Raw genomic sequence first — 16033 nt, forward strand, 5'->3', positions numbered from 1 at the left:
GGGCGGCGCGCAGAGCCACCGCGCCGCCCCACAGACCCGTCACGCCGCCCCACAGAGCCACCGCGCCGCCCCACAGAGCCGCAGCGCCGCTGCGCACTGCCCCACACCCCTTGGCTCTCCTCTCTCCACCAGCCACCGAGGCGCAGGAGGCGCCGGGCGCCCCTGCCTCCGACCACGTCCCGAGGCGCCGCGCTCTGCTCGGCTCCCTGCTGCACAGAGCCGCCGCCCGCGAGGCGAGCGGCGCCTCCCACACGGGCCCTACCAGCTGACGTGGCTGAGCTGGTGACGTGCACAGACACACACGTGCGGGCRGGCGTCCTCCTGCGACGGCTGCGGCATAACCGGCATTCACTCAGAGCAGGAACGTGGCAGAGAGTCTTCTCCTTCCAGAAAGAAACCATTCTTAAAAACTGAAGTTACCAAAAAAACTGAAATTATCAAAAAATAAAAGGAACACTTTATAGGCTTTGCACTTAAAAACAAAATTGGCTTTGAATTCCAGAACACGCTACAAAATAACCTCCATAACCAAGAGCCGCTGAGTGACCGCGGCCAAGGTCTTCAAGAGGCTCCGACCCAGGGCGGCCCCCAGAGCAGAGGCCCTCGGCAGCTCGGCCGCGTCCCCGCGGACGGAGATGTTTATGGCAGGATTCGGGAGACTGACAAAGAAGAAAAATCAGAACCCACTGATCTATGCAAGCTGGGCTCCAAATAGCCACAAAACACCCTGTCAGTAAAAGCCTGACTTCTGGTTGCATCCATTGCTGTTTTCAGCAATGTTCAACCCGAACAGTGGACACTGGTTTCCTACCTGGCTCTGCTTCCTAATTCTGCACCAGTTAACGCAACACCTGCTGGAAACAACGGCTTCTCATACTAGCTAGAAAGTTTATGGCACATCACGCTACCTGTCAGGGATGGGAAAGATGACTTTGTATCACTGTACGCAATTCCAGGACATACTTAAGGCATTCACACACTTACAGTACTGTTAAACCCCACTCCAACACAGCTGCACACCTGTTCTGGCACAGAAAAGTTAAACAACTTAAAAAAAAGGAAAACTTCAGAAAAAGCCATCATCTATTGGAAGATGCAAGCAATTACCACTTGTTATAAAAGAAAAACAAGAAAACCATCCTACCCTTGAAACATTTTTGGCCAAAAGATGTCTGGGCATTATAAAGAGATTTATTCTTTTATTGCAAAAATGAACTGTGAGGGAACTTTGCAGGGGCCAAGAGGCAGGACTCCGGCTGCTGCAGCTGCTGAATGCTCGACAGCGAGGCCGGGAGGAGGAGGACAGCCCAGGGGCTCGGCGGCAGCTCTCGCTGCGCCTGCTACGGCCGCGCGGCCGGCGCCTGCGCGGAGCCCCCTGCACACACACACACACGTGTGCACACGTGTACACACACACGTGTACATATACACACTTGCACACACACACACGTGCAAGACAACTCGCCTCGAGATGGCTGCATAACGTGGGTACTGGCGGGAAGGAAAGCAAGCCGGGGCCGGCGCACACCCCGGCTGCCCCTCGCTCGCCCCTCCAGCCAGGGTTTGTGCCCCTTCCTCCCTTCCCTCCTCTCTGCTGGGATAACYTGCGGCTACAGGCAGCTCCTTAGGGCGCTGCTGGTTCTCACCCACGGCACGGGGACGTGGCGCGGGCTGCAAACGGCAGCCCCTCCAAGCTGCTGCCCCAGCAGCTCCCCAGGGCCCGCGCTGGAAGAACGACGGAGAAACCGAGTGGGAGGCGGCGGCCGAGGCGAGAGCCTCTGCAGACAATTGTTTCCCCCCCCTCTTTTTTCTTTTTTTTTTTTTTTTTTTGATTTTTCTCCTCCTTTTTAATCCTTTACATGGAAGTCAGAGCCCTTAGACAGGGCAAAATGCACCTCTGCAGAAAGGGCTGGCAGAGAGGTAAATAGGATCCACAGTGTGCATCTGAATGAACGTAGCTGTGGAAATAATCAGCTATTAAAAACAAAAAAACAAAAAAAAAGGAAAAAAGAGTGATCATTAAGGAGTATGCTTTCAGGTTTTCACAAGTCATGCATCTCTTCTAATTTGAAAAGATTTTTTTTTTTCTTTTAGGCAGTGATTTAAAAATAAATGGCTAAATTATAATCAGCGCCAAAAAATAAAAAAGCAAATGAGTCCTCTTATGGCTTTGATCTCCCTTGTGAAGGGTAAAAGTAGAAGAGTATTGCCACACTTAAAAAAAATATACGTATATATTCAGCACTGACAAGCACACTATTTTTTCCTTTGCTTGTGACTGTGGGTCTTTGCAGTACTTATCAAGGAACCCAAGCACGTTCGGACGCCTGCAAGGTGCAGCAGGGACCCCGCTGCTTCCTTCAGCTCCTCATCAATTTCCTGACATAGCTCCTTGAGTGCTTTGTTGCTGGGCTGACTCTTGTCAGAGGTATCTACGCGCGGTTGCGGTGCATAGCCACTGTCTCCAAGAGGATCGTCCTCGTAGTCAACGTCTGTATCCACCTCGCTGTGAAATCCTTCGCTGCCGTCGCTTCCCGCATGGCTGCTCTTGGAGATAAATTCGTAGACCTCATCTACGGAGGACAGGGAAGACACGCTGGATCGGGAGGCGCAGCGCTGCGAGCCCAGGCTGCTGGCGCTGTAATTGTGATCCTCCTTCGGATCGATGTTGGCCGCCGCAGAATCGCCCTCCGGCAGATTTATGGAGCTGGGAGAATTAAAGGCGCTGCCATAACTCCTCTTCTTGGGGGTCTTCAGAGGCTGAGGTTTCTCACCTACRGAAAAAAACAAACCCGTGAGCAAGCAAATCTTCCAGTGAGAGCAAATCTTCCAGCGCTGGCAGCTGCCTGCAGAGGGTCAGCCTGGAGCCAGCGCTCGAGAGCCATGAAATCCTCCACACATTCGCTGCCGGAGGACCGTGCTCTGCAGCTAACCACTAAYAAACGCTGGAGAGGCAGCTAAGAAGTCTGAAACATCTAACCAAGAAAAGAAAAACAAATTAGCTTTAAAAGGGGGTTGRGGGGAGAGTCAATAAAACTCTCTAATGTTGGCAGAAAGAATAAACAAAACAGATTTGCTCTTAACTGGTCTTACTAGTGACAAGCTGGACCATACTCTGTTATTGAAACTTTAGAGSAAATATTTAGCTACTGTGTAGAGAAAGAGCAGAGTAAAAGACAAATGCTTACAGTCTAACATCCCTTGTTCAATGGAAGTATTTAACAGCATCATTGCAGTAGCAGCATCAATATCGGATTCTATGGAGAAAAAAAAAAGCAGCAAAATGTTAGATTTTGGGTAAAATGCTAGCTGCTGGCAAAACCAGGTGCTAGAACACAAGAAGAATATGTACCCAGATATATTAGCCTGCAACAAATGGAAAAGAAATGTAAGAATTTAAACTTGAGAATGATCCAAATATAATCAAAAATTAAGACAGATATTTGGAGTGGCATCTTATGGACAATACAGTTGGCTACAGAAGTCATGTGTCTTAAATATGACAACCTTTTAAAAGCTGATTTCTTACACYGCACTTGCCAAGGCTGAAGGCAAGAATCAGCAACATTAAATTTGCATCTGATGATGTTATTAAATTCATCAACAATTGGGCTTTATTTGTAACAGTTTAAAGAAAAGGATTTTGCACGTTGCAAAGCAAAGTGCCCAAGCACCTGCAGAGCAAACGTGTCAGAAAAAGGCAGCGCTAACTCGGCATCTTTTCTCTCGCTGCCACAGCAAGGGCTCTCYCCACCTTATTTTCTCACTAACAAGTCAAAAAGTAGAAATGGAGAAGATGGGGGAGAAGCAGGCAGGATGGCTTCATCCTGGCAGCACGGAGATCCAAACAACAAACGGGCATTTGAAGAATATTTAGATGAGCTCTGTGTTTTGCAGCACCGAGCAGATTACTTCTCCCTCAAGAAGGACATTTGGAGAATCCGGTAGCAAAGTCTGAAATCTCTAACTAGAAATAAATAAAATGTTAGCAATGGCATCCTTTACAGCTCTTCTTCTCCTTGCCTGTCTTCTCCAAAAAGCATCAGAAACAGCACATCATAAGCACTAATTGTAACTATATTACTGACTTTGGGGGTTGAGTATCAAAATTGTCAATTTGGTCCTCCTGTGTCTACAGGAGATGTCTTAGATCATTTTTACTGACTTTATGCAGGGAGAAATCTGAATCTCACTTTGGGAATGTTATACCCACCAGGAAACGGAACATAGGTGCTGTTTCCAGCATGCTATAAAATATTTCCCACTGGCTTCATAATCAGTCATCTAACATCACGCACTTTAAGGTCTATCCCACTGCACTTAGGAGATTTAATCCTGGTTTATCCCTTTTTGGGGGTGGGCACCAGCAGAGCCACTGAACGCAGAAGTCCCATGTATCCAACCGATGAAAAAAGGAATAAAAAGGTGAGCAGTGACTGTGCTCCGCGGTGGGGCTCGGGAGGAGAAACCCTCCCATTTCTATTGAAATCTGCCCATTTCAAATGCCTGGGATTTGCTGGGGCAGGCATTCCATTCTTGCATATGATGCTGGTGTATAAATCCCCCTGCTCAGTGACAAGCAAGCGCAGAGGTGGACACAGCACAGAACTATTCCCACAAGCTGCATTTCTGCCCTTTGGAACCCAAGGAATCGGGGCTCTGCGGAGCTCTCCTTCGCCCCGGAGGAGCCGGAGCACCGCTGGAGGCAGCCCACGTAACACACCAAGCACAATTCAGGACAGGAGCTCTAACAGATGCATCTTTCTTCAGTGCAGGACAAGCCTCCAGCGGATCAAGCTCTGCTGCTGATGTGCAAGGCTTGTGCTCGACAGGCTCCCTTTAGGAAGCACCGCGGCTCCCCAGCACGCTGGCTCCGCTCCGCGGCACACTAACGTTTCAAAGATGAGGAAAGCTTTTAAACGCGCTCAGGGAAAAATGGAATATCCCTCTCTGTTCAACAGCGAGCRTTGCTTCTATTCATTCCAGAATGCCAACAAAAACTGGATTTCCATCTTAAGTTCACCTTTTTTGTCTAGACCTGGCTACTTGTATTCTTTCTCTTGAAAGGTTCAGGTAGAAATCTAGAGGACAGAGCTGCAGATGTCCAGAATTTAAGAAATCCCCTTCCAGCCCAGTAGCAATGCAGTGGAGGGCTTTTCTCTGCTACAAAAGGCACAGGCTTTGTTGATAGGATGTGTTGCTGTCCCCTGCTTAGCTTGCACCCTTAACCTGCACAGCAGTGATAAAAGGCACAATTTGCACTAAACTTTTCTGGCAAATGAGTGAAAAATATCCGTGAAATGATTTTCTGATTTGTTTCACGTTCCTTTTGTGAAGGGTCTCATGCTTGCTCAGATTCCTACAAACATCCAACTTGAAGGCACTTTTGTGCCCTCATCCCACAAGGTTTACRCATTCAAAGTTCTCTCCATTCTTGGTTACCAATAAAAAACCCAAGCTACTACAGACAAGTTCTACCATTWGCTACCTAGTTTTCAAACTGTGTTTTTACTAAATTACACGGTGTTAAAATAGGTCATGTGGGGGTGGGGGTGGTGTAAATGTGTCTGCTAAACACCTTGCTGGCAGAAGAACAAGAAGTCCCTTCACATGTTGAGACTCATCTTATGGATTTTAAGGTAATGCACAACACAAAGGGCATTCAAACWATTAAACAGTTTTCTGGAATCCAGCAACCTCTTCAGAACAGGCCCATACACAAACAGAACCACAGCCCACGATATGTTGGTGCCCAGGAAAAGCAGCAGAGCAGCAGGACAGACAAGCCACATTTACCTTTGAGGGATCGGCCGTGACTCTGCTTGAGGACTGAAGTTAGGTAGTGAGGAGACGATGACCTACTGGAGAGAAATTCAACACGCTGAAGCCAAACCCAAATCAGCCAAATAACTTGTGTAAAGTATATYGAACGTAAAAACATAAAGATTAAAAACCAAAACCAATAAACTCCACCTCCTAAAGTCTATTGGACAAACCAAATCAGCAGCAACTTCTCTTGCCTTCACTAGCTGCCCAGACAGGTCACTTGCTGTGCTACCTATTGATTAAGCCTCCAGAAGAGAGCCTGGGAAGCATCCCCACTGAGGAAAATCTTACTGGCAAGAGATAATAACTTCTATACATTTTATGTGCTTGCTTACAAGCTAGATTTGCAACAAAGATGCACCTTTTTGGGTAAATAAAACCTAGATGTGAAGAAACTGCTGGCCTATAGAGAGCTGCTGGGAGCCCGGGCACAGCAGAACGAGAAGGGACCGGGTGCACGTGCTGGAGTTCAGAAGAGTGCTGAGAGAGCAGCAAAGGAACAACCAACCCAAACCAACAGGCAAACAGAGGAAATCTTAGACAAAACCTGGACACAGCTACTCCATCGGACAACTCGGTCCAGGGTCACATCTAGGCAGCGAACGCTCTGCTTTCCTCCTGGCCGGAGCAGCCAGGAGGCTTCCGCAGCAGCCAAGTAGTGACACTGGCACCAGGAAAGCGGGAATGTGGACAGAGGGAGGGCCTGGAGGTCGCTCAGCCCTGACTGTCACCGACCAGGGCCGGTTTGCAGCCGCTCACGGGCGGTTGATCTTGAAGTTACCTGAAGCTGGGCTGCTTGGGTGATGCTGTCTGCTCTCTGGCATYGTCAAGGCCAACTCCAGACTTAGCAAAATATTGCTCAATGTATTACAGAACACAGTGCAAATTAAAGCCCTCTCTCTATTTTTCTCTCTCTATCCAGTTCATTTCATTCTAATGTACTTGGAAACTGCTAGAAATAAGTAGAACTGAAAGAGTGCTATACAACTACTATCATCTCATAAGATAACGATATGTTGGAAGACAATATAGTTAGAAGAATTAAAGGCAGTTATATAGTTGAGGCATTAAGATGAYGAGCAGGCATTCAGGTTTGATATGTAACAGCAGCCTTACAGGGTTAGTGGGGGGGTTCTAATGCAGGGTGTTTACCCCTTGTATCTATCATACTTAGGCAGCTTTATTTCTCTGAGATAAGGCACAGCCACAAATCACCCCAAAGATCGATAATGAGCGAAGTGCTCAATATGCTTGGAAAAATTATTATTCATCAAGGAACATGCAAAAGTAACCTGAAACCCAAGCAATTGCTTCAGCTGCCTTAAAATACTATTTAGCCCCCAAATGTTCCTTCTTTAGCGGGTGCGAGGAGCGCGACGTGACGCGGTGACGCTCAGCGGCGCGGCCGTGTCCGTGCCCGGCACGTCCCGACCGGATAGCCAGAGCCGGAGGATGCAGCAGAGTGGAGAGCGAACAGGGAGGCTCTCCGTGTGCCTCCCCAGTGACCAACGCGGGCACGACGCCCCTCACACGAGCAGGAGCAAAGCAGAGGGCAGCTCCCATCGCCTTCCCCACTGCCCTGCGGCTGGGACACGTGTGCTCAGTGACTGGACTCTCCTGCCAGCCAGGATTTCAAACGCAATCCAAGAATTTTAGTACATGGAAGGGATAAAGTAGATCTTTCTGTCCCTGGTGGAAGTCCTAGAAACACATTTTTATTATTAAAAAGGGAAAAGAAACCCACTCATTGGAAGGGTCTTAAAACGCTGTTATTATTTTATTGTTTTAAAAACACAGGCACTGCAAACTCCTTCATGTGTTGACTTCTTTGGGAAATTTGCCCTGTGGCTCCCTTAGGATGATGGTTTTCTTGTAACTGCCACTGTCGGCAGGTGTGACCCATCTCTTAGTGAAAAAGAAAGGTACCAAAAATTACATTGTTTCCAAACAAAGTCCTCAACTGAAAACACTTCAGCATTCAGGTGAAACCTCTTTGCCACCTCTTAATCTAATCTCAGTGTATACAAATTGGGTCAACCACAAGTCCAGCGATGCTGACACTGAAGCATCTTCAGGACTCCGGGGATATTCAGAACTTAACCTGTCCAGGCTCCGGACCAGCTGCTCCGCGTCGCTCCCGACTCGTGCTCCCTGCTCACCCGGCTGCACAGGCGACCTCGAGGGACCCCTTCCACCCGGGCTCTCTGCGACTCTCACACCTAAAGCTTTACCACACTAACACACACACCCGACCTTCCGAGCAAGGCTTTTCAGGAGCAAACCCTCACCCGAGTTACCAAAAGGGAAGTTCTTGCCTTTATGCAGCAACACCAGTGCCCCTACAAAGACCAGTATCTAGAGCCCAGAGTAGCTTCAAAACCCTTTCTGCCCGTAACATGCAGTCTGCAAACACCACCAGCCACAACACTTAACTGCTTCACAGTACGTTAGCACAGCTCCCATTCCAATGGAAAATGCAGGACGATCCCGCCTTGGCTCTTTCAGACATGAGGATGACCATTTACAGGGGGGMTACGAGGGCTGGAAGGTCAGAGGCCTTGGTCATGACTCTTGGTCACAAGGCACCACCGTGGGAGGCCAGGCAAACCTGTGCCCAGCGCCAGCTATCCCAGGGGGGCTCTCAAACCGCGGGTCAGGAGCCTGCTGGACCCTAACAAACGTTCTGAGTATCTGCTGCCAGTTTAACATCCTGCTCCAGCAATCCCAGTTCCCTCTCTCTTTGTTAAGCAAGCTCGCTACAGTAAGACAAGGCATAGAGCAACATATACACATCTTAATTATCCCATATCTCACCAAAATTCTTGGCCAGAAGAGATAAGCTGGCTATGTGCCTACCTGATTACTGATATCATGAACTGCAGTATTTTCCTCTTTGCTTTCTACCCTTCTACATTCTGCGGCATCTCTATTACCTATTTAGCTGGTGTGCCTTTTTCCCATACATAAACATGCATTAAGTTTACTTGAAACTCAAAAAAAAAAAATCTATTGCTAACCTTAAAATGTATCAGCTGAGGAGGCTCTGATTCCAGTAGGCTAACCTAAGTCACCCAGAAGCCCCAGGAGCAAAGAAAAGGTTAAAAGGTATAGAGCAAGCTGAAACAATATATAAAAGCTTACTTATTATTTGCTTCAGAAAGAAGAAAACCTGCTCCTGCCCATAAAGGTTGGGAAATCAGCGCTCCCCTTCTCAAGCTCTCCCACAATTATAAAAATGATGGGGATACTAATCCCAGCTCTACTATCTGGGAATTTGAAGATCATTGAGCTCTCCCTATCTCGTCTATCCCGCTCAGCTGCTGCTCCCTGGCAGRGAAGCTGCGAGAAGATGCCGCCTCCACGGGGCACCTCCTCTGYCGGGCGGACGGGCACGTCCTGGTGCTGCAGCCGTGAGGGGAAACCCACCTACCTCGGCGGCGATGCCGGCGGAGTATAGAGCGCAAGCGCCGAGGGGAAAGGTTGCTTCTTCAGCGCTTGCACGAGATTAGGCTTGTACTCTGGATCAACGCACCATAAGGAACCTTTTCCGTTCACCTGCAAGAGACAAAGCACCGYGAATTAGAAAATCCATACAAAGTTACTACAGTCGTTCCCACTGAGTATTCCCAARACCTGGCTAAGGGCAATTTTCCCCTCTTTACGTTCCAAATGTTGGCATTCCCCAAACAGAGCACATAGCCCCAAAACCTTTCTTAAAAGTCACAGAAACATCAGTGCTCCAGCTTGGGATACTGCGTGCACGCCGGAGCCCCGCTGCCATCCAGGCACGTCCCTGGAAGCTGCAGACCTTGTTTGGCACGAGGTGAACACGTCCCTACGTTCAGGCAAGTGTCTGCAGGCACCCGGGATGTGAGAGCCGCCCGATTAAGGCTGACACGCTGGGAACTCTCGTCCCTTTCCCTGGGCTTGGGTAGGGCCACGTACTCCCTTAACTGTAACGATACGACGACCTGTAAAAGCAGCTCGTCCAACGCCCGGCTACAGACTCGATCACTGCCCTCCACCTGTTCAGAATCCGAAAACCTACTTTATTTGACACTCCTAACAACACTAGCACCATTAAATTTGACACGSCAGGAAGCTGAGCAAGATAAAGTTCCTCCTGCGCTCTCAAGAGCTTCTTCGCCTATTTACTATTTAAAGAGAAAGCTATTTTTCAAGCAATAGAGAAGAGGGAAATTAAGCAGGCGGAGTCACAGCAAAGCTAACATCACTGATGTGACAGCCGACCCGGCAGCTCTGCGCGGCTCCRTCGGGTTTTCCTAGCGGAAGAGACGCTACAGAAGCGCTAACACGCGGCAGGTGAGAGGAACAACCCTAACCCTGAAAGGCAGGGCACCTCCACTGCATTTCTTCCCCCTTTTAGATGTAAGCAAGACTAGTAGCTACAGAAACATAACCCCACGGGGCTACTATCACTATCACTGCGCTGGCTGGGTACCAATGCAGGGAGCACCATGAGTTGGCTCCATCCRTCACCTCCAAAACAGACCGACCCCCTGGTCCCTTTCCCGCATCTCTCCTGGAGCTCTCCGAGCTATCGCTTCCCTGCTTCTCCCCCAAAAACCTAGCCCACCTCTAGCTTCCTCCTCAGAGCCCTTTCAGGCTCCGGGAGCAGAGCAAGCTCCCTCTCCCAGTAACTCAAAACTGCGGATCTGCTGTTTTGGGGGAGCCCTTTCCCTTGACACCTCATGCACTTCACTGTGGCCGCAGCCAGGAAGCTGCTAGTTGCCCATCTCCATTATTCAGGCCTGCACATCCATCAGCTTTTGACCTGACGTAAAATTAATACAAAAAACGCTGGTGGGCACCGCAACGGCCACGGCAGCCAGCGGGCCCTGGAGCCGCACAGTCCATCCAACGCACGGGACGATCAACTCGGTGCCTGCCCCGCACCGGGTGCCGTGCGAAGCCCAAGCACAATTGCACTCAGCTGGTGAAAAAGCGACGATCCAACGTCTGCGGAGCAGCCCGTGGATAAACACACCGCTGCCCTTGGACCCACTGACCAGCCAAGCCACAGAGTGGAAAGGCAAAGGGGATTGCTGGTCGGTGCCGCTCCCCCATTCCTGGTCGGTGCCGCTCCCCCATTCCCGGTCGGTGCCGCTCCCCCATTCCCGGTCGGTGCCGCTCCCCCATTCCCGGTCGGTGCCGCTCCCCATTCCCGGTCGATGCCGCTCCCCCATTCCCGGTCGGTTCTGTGCTTTGGCTGCGCACGACTGAGGCTGAAATCCAGCAGGGCACCAGCACGTCCCCCTTCAGCAGCCAGCGGGGCTACTGGAAGCAGCTGCACCACAGCACTCGTGGTATCCCCCATGGAGCAAGGGACACTCGGCATGGGCCAGGCCTTGGGGGCCGGTGCTGCCAAAGGCAAATCCAGCCTGGGTTTCCCCCAGCAAAGACAAGGCTGGGTTGATCAGAGCCCTACGCTGCCCGGTTCCATGGAACCACCGCATGGAACCATTACAGTTCCATGTAACAGTGGGGAAATTTCCACCTGCTGCTGTGCTTGCTGGAATGTAGACACAAATGTTTATTTAAGGTGTTCCAGAGCGAGCAGCCATCAGGCTGTACCGGCTCCGGACCGTGAAACGAACTGACACTTCAAACAAATTGTTCTGAGACTTTCCCTGTTAAGACTGTCATCCTCTTTGCATCCCTCTCACACTTGACTTGCAGCATTTCATCCAGGTGGATAAAGAACAACAGAGGAAAAGAAACCTTGCAGTTTAAACACTTGGACTCTCTCAGAACAACAGTCATTTCAAGGCTCCAACATTTTTCAGAGTGGTGTGAGGGCAACTTCGGCAGAAAACAAGATGCCCCCCGTGGCCCTTTCGCTCTCACAGGGAGAGAGGAGAAAATAAGTAAATAAATGGATCAATATCCCTGCTCCAGACGCTCAGGGYGTCGGGCTCGGGAGCCACTGGAGCTCCGTAGTGCAGGTGCTGGCGCCAGCCCTAAGCAGCGCTTAGCAGAGCACAGCGCCAGCACGCAGACATCCCACTAAACTCCCCCTGCGCGGCAGCCTGCTCCAAGGGCGCCTCGGAGCCGCCTCCTCCCGCGCTCCGTGCCTCCTCCATCACCTGAGCGCTCCGTGCCTCCTCCATCACCTGAGCGCGGGGTGACGCAGAGCCCCTCAGGCGCGCCGCAGGAGCCAGGAAGGAGAGGCCTCCCGCTCCTCTGTAGCCACACGCGCCACGTCCCGAGCGCTCGGAGGGCTCCCGAGCGCTCGGAGGGCGGCTGGGCCCAGGTACCGGCAGCTCCGCGCAGGGCAGCACAAGGAGGCGGGAAGCCCCTCGGGACGCGCTCGCAGTTCATGGCCCGCGCGGAGCAGGACGCTCGGCAGGGAGCTCTCCCCAAGCAGGGGACCTGTCCCGTTGAGCAGGTCTCCCTGCTCAATGCCACGCGGTGYCTGGTGCTCCCCATGCTGCCGGGCTCCGGGAGAGGAGTTCGGGGCCGATGCCACAATCAAAAGGCAAACGGTGCTGCAGGACGGCACCCGTGGGGCACGGAGCCCCCTTCGCGCACCGATGTTCCTCCAGCACCAAGAGCTGGGCTTTTTAAATATTTTTTCTTTTTTTTAATAAAACACACTTCACTGATGCAGAATGCCACAAGCCACTCTCCTCCCATAAGCACTCAAGACAGAAAAGAATCGAGTAAAATCAAGTAAGAAGGAGAAAAGAAGGTATCAAATTATCCAGCCACCTTAGAAGAGCAAGAGGCATCGGCAGCACGAGGTTGCAGAGAGCAGCCGCAGCAGACCTGCGCAGAGGCTGCTCACACTCGCTGCAAGAAGCCRCATCTTAGGCGTCCTGGGTGTCCAAGTCCTCCTAAACAAGGAGCACCAGCGAATGCCAAAACACAGACTGGCAACTCTTAAGCCCTGGGAGCTTCCAGACTGGAAACGGTGGAGCTTTAAGGACAGAGTCGGTGCCTTGCACAAGCCCTCCCRAGCCCCAGGCTCCCCGATCCACGTTACTGATCCATGTTACTGCTCCGTCGAGGTCCTTGGGGGCTGTGGGTACCCTCACACCGAGCAGGGTGCGTCTCACACCACCCAGCAGCAGGGCCTGCCCCACAGAGACACTCCACAAGCCCAGGAGCAGCAGGGATCCCACCAGCTCCCAGCGTTTCAGCTGCTTTCAGGAGCAGTCAAAGCAACAACTGACAGACCTTGAGATTTTCCTCTCYCCTGAGATTCAGAGCTTCCTCCCCTGACAAACCTCCCTGCTCTGCCACGCGCGGCCCTGCACACCCACTGCTGAACTGTGCAGCCTTGGGGAGCTGCCCCGTTCACCTGGTGCAGCTGAGAGCATTTCACTTAGAGCCTTAGGGCACCYGCAGTCTCCTTCACTCTTCGGTCACCCGACTTTCAGCAGGGCTCTGCTGCACGGCAGCCACTGCACTTGCCACAGGGGAGCAAGAAGCCAAACCAAGAGGTGACCAAACACCCCAGCACCTCAGCAGTACTGATGCCCACCCAGCTTCCCACCTACATCCAGGACACCCCTGCCCAGAGGCTGTCAAAAACGCCCCACACTGCATGCAGTTCTCATAAATAGCCTGTTATCACTTAGGCCAGCGTTTGAGCCCGTGGGCTTGGGTTGTTTGTTGAGCTTCTTTGGCATGTTCTTCAAGTCAGARCTACCTCCTTGAGGAGCAGGATGGGAAAGGAGAAGTCCCAAGTAAAACCATTTAAGTCAGCAGAAGAAATAATTTATGTGGAAAAGAATAACCTTGAGTTAAAAAGCGGATCTTTCCTTACAGTTTGTGTCAAAGAGACTGTACCACACACAGACACCCACGCCTGCCATAAGACCCTGCCCTGTTTCCACAGAAGATAAAGCAATGGGCAAGCTGGAACTGCATTAGCTGTAAGCAAAGCGAAGGCCACGTTAGTGCCCAAGGCAGCTTTCAGACTGAGAAGCACACCCCATCTCTGTGTTTTGATTTTCCTTTAACAACTATTTTCCTTATACTAAAGCAAAGTTCTTGTTTTCTCCTTTTTTTTCATTTTTTTCAGCAGATGTYGACAGTGAATGAATCACAAAAGCTTAGGTGCACATGAGTACAGGATAGGAGGGACAGTCAAAAACAAACTGGTCATTTTGAGATACACCCTGCTAAAAATGTGCTTAAGAATTCCTTGCATCCATGAGCTCAGTAAAGCACTGAGAAAATAACAATATATCTGACTTACAAATAAGCCCATTTCATCTTAGTTGGAGCTTGTTTTTCCTGATAGTTACCTAAAACTGAAGTTTTTGCCTACAGTTACCRCACAGACTTGGATGCAGCTTGTAAATACAGTGTGTCTTTAAGCTACTACACCCTGCCCATGACTAAATTTACACCCAAACTGGCAAAAGTCGCCCTGGACCCACGCCACCCCATGTTAGCTGACACCCAGGCTTGGGAGCCATTTGGTAGCCCCGAGGTCTATCTGATTTCACAGCACGATGGCTGCTGGGAGCTATGCTAAAAAAGCAGAGAAGAGGGAACATGTCTAGAGAGTTTGCCAGGTGAAAATATGGAGAAGAGTAGTTCAAGTCTTCAGGAGGGACAACACAACTCCGTGACAAGTGCCCTTGGCTGCCCTTGGCCTTTCTGCCTCCCTTGGCCACGTGCTCGCTGTGGCTGCGGCTCCCAGGGCTGCGTTCACGGCCACGGTGGCAGATCTCTGCACGCAGAGCACCGCGCAGCAGCTCACGAGCCAGCCAGGTACAGGTGTCTGTGACCGCTCCAACAACAGCCTCACCACCCACGCTCCAGCAGCGGCCCGCTGCAGGAGACACCCGAACCAACCACCCTCCCTCGCCACCAAGGAGCCCTCTGCCAACTCCAAAGCCCACGGGTGACACRAGCCACTGCCTTTGGTTTTTTTGAATGAACATAAGCATAAACAAGAAACCTACTTTATTTTCTTCATCCTCAGATAAACGGACTTCTCAAAGCRAAATAAAAAGATGCAGCAAAAAGACCTTCTAACACTGACATCTAATGGTGCAGGCCAAATGCCACAGCCTGATAAAATTGTAATTAAGTGCAAGCAGGGTCTCTTACAGCARCACATTAGCCAACTTTAGAAGGGATGCGTCACAGCTAGGTCCACCCTGGTCAGTACCAAATAAAAACACAGGACAACAAAAACCTTTTTGTAATTTGTCACAAGTGGCATTTCTAAAGCATCTACAGTTGCAAACAAAGTGTTAAGCCATATGATTTCGGCACACACACACAAAAAAGATCAAGAGCATCAGTTGTCTCCCCATCGACTCCCAGGGCACTACACGTCCTCCCCGCGGGGCTCACCTTGCCATGGCTTCTCTCCACCTTTCGGAAACACTTGTTCAAGGAAAGGTTGTGTCGGACGGAGTTCTTCCARCCCGTGGGCGCTGTGGCAAAGTAGGGGAAGCGCTCCAGAATCCAGCTGTAGATCTCCTTGACTGGCAAGCTCTTATTTGGAGAATGTTCAATAGCCATGTAAATGAGAAGGCTAAAGGAGTAGGGGGGTTTGGAAGTGGCTGACTTTTTCTCCGGGTTCTGGTAGCCGGAAGGCGAGAAGGACGGCAAGCTGTCGCCCTCAATGTCGTACAACGGGCTGACGATGGGATGGCCCTCGCTTCCGAGGCTGAAGTTTGTGAGCAGGTTAGTGCTTTCGTGCAGCCAGTTCAAGTTTGTGAGCTCGTCGTCCGTGGAGTCGCTGTCCACCACGGTGGCCTTGGGCCTCCCGGCATCGACCGCCTCGGGCAAACTTCCCATTCTGTGGAGCTGCCTCAATCCCGCGGCTCTTTCTGCTCCCGGCGTTTCAGCTTTCTTATCCGGAGTCATTCCAGTGACTGGACCCATTTAGTTTTATTGGCCTGCAAGAGATAAAAACAATTAGGAATCAGTGTAAACTTCAACATTTTATTTTGTTTCAGCCCWCCAAATCCTGAAAACTCCTTGCACGTTTTAGCAGCCTTTGCAGGACGTTCTGCAGGTGCCTGGTGTAGGGTGCGTGTCTGAGCTCCCACCAGCAGGGAGGACAACCCCAGGAAGGAAAATATCTCCCACCCACAAGGAGCCAGTGGCACCTGGGGGCACTGAAGGACCCAACAGTGCCTGCTCCTTCAGCAGGACCCTTCCTGACGGTTGGTTGCTGGTCATTCCTTGGGCCTTGATCAACGGGACAGACTGM

General features: G+C 50.9%; 1 protein-coding gene across 2 annotated transcripts; it reads right to left on the reverse strand.

Annotated features, from left to right (window-relative positions):
* Positions 1–1856: 1856 nt before the first annotated feature.
* Positions 1857–15716, reverse strand: FOXN2 (forkhead box N2). 2 transcript variants are annotated; one of them, XM_026048118.1, is made up of 5 exons: positions 15166–15716; positions 9257–9381; positions 5797–5861; positions 3189–3257; positions 1857–2774 (listed from the first exon to the last, which is right to left on the reverse strand). In XM_026048118.1, the coding sequence occupies exons 1-5, from the start codon at positions 15700–15702 to the stop codon at positions 2257–2259; spliced, it is 1314 nt and encodes a 437-aa protein (XP_025903903.1). In that variant the 5' UTR covers positions 15703–15716; the 3' UTR covers positions 1857–2256. The 2 variants fall into 2 exon arrangements, with proteins under 2 accessions (XP_025903903.1, XP_025903904.1); XM_026048119.1 differs by having other exon boundaries at positions 5797–5858; positions 15166–15707.
* Between the last annotated feature and the right edge of the window lie 317 nt (positions 15717–16033).

Source organism: Nothoprocta perdicaria, unplaced genomic scaffold (genome assembly GCF_003342845.1).
Source record: "Nothoprocta perdicaria isolate Ctin4 unplaced genomic scaffold, notPer1 scaffold_51, whole genome shotgun sequence".
Lineage (NCBI taxonomy): Eukaryota > Metazoa > Chordata > Aves > Tinamiformes > Tinamidae > Nothoprocta > Nothoprocta perdicaria.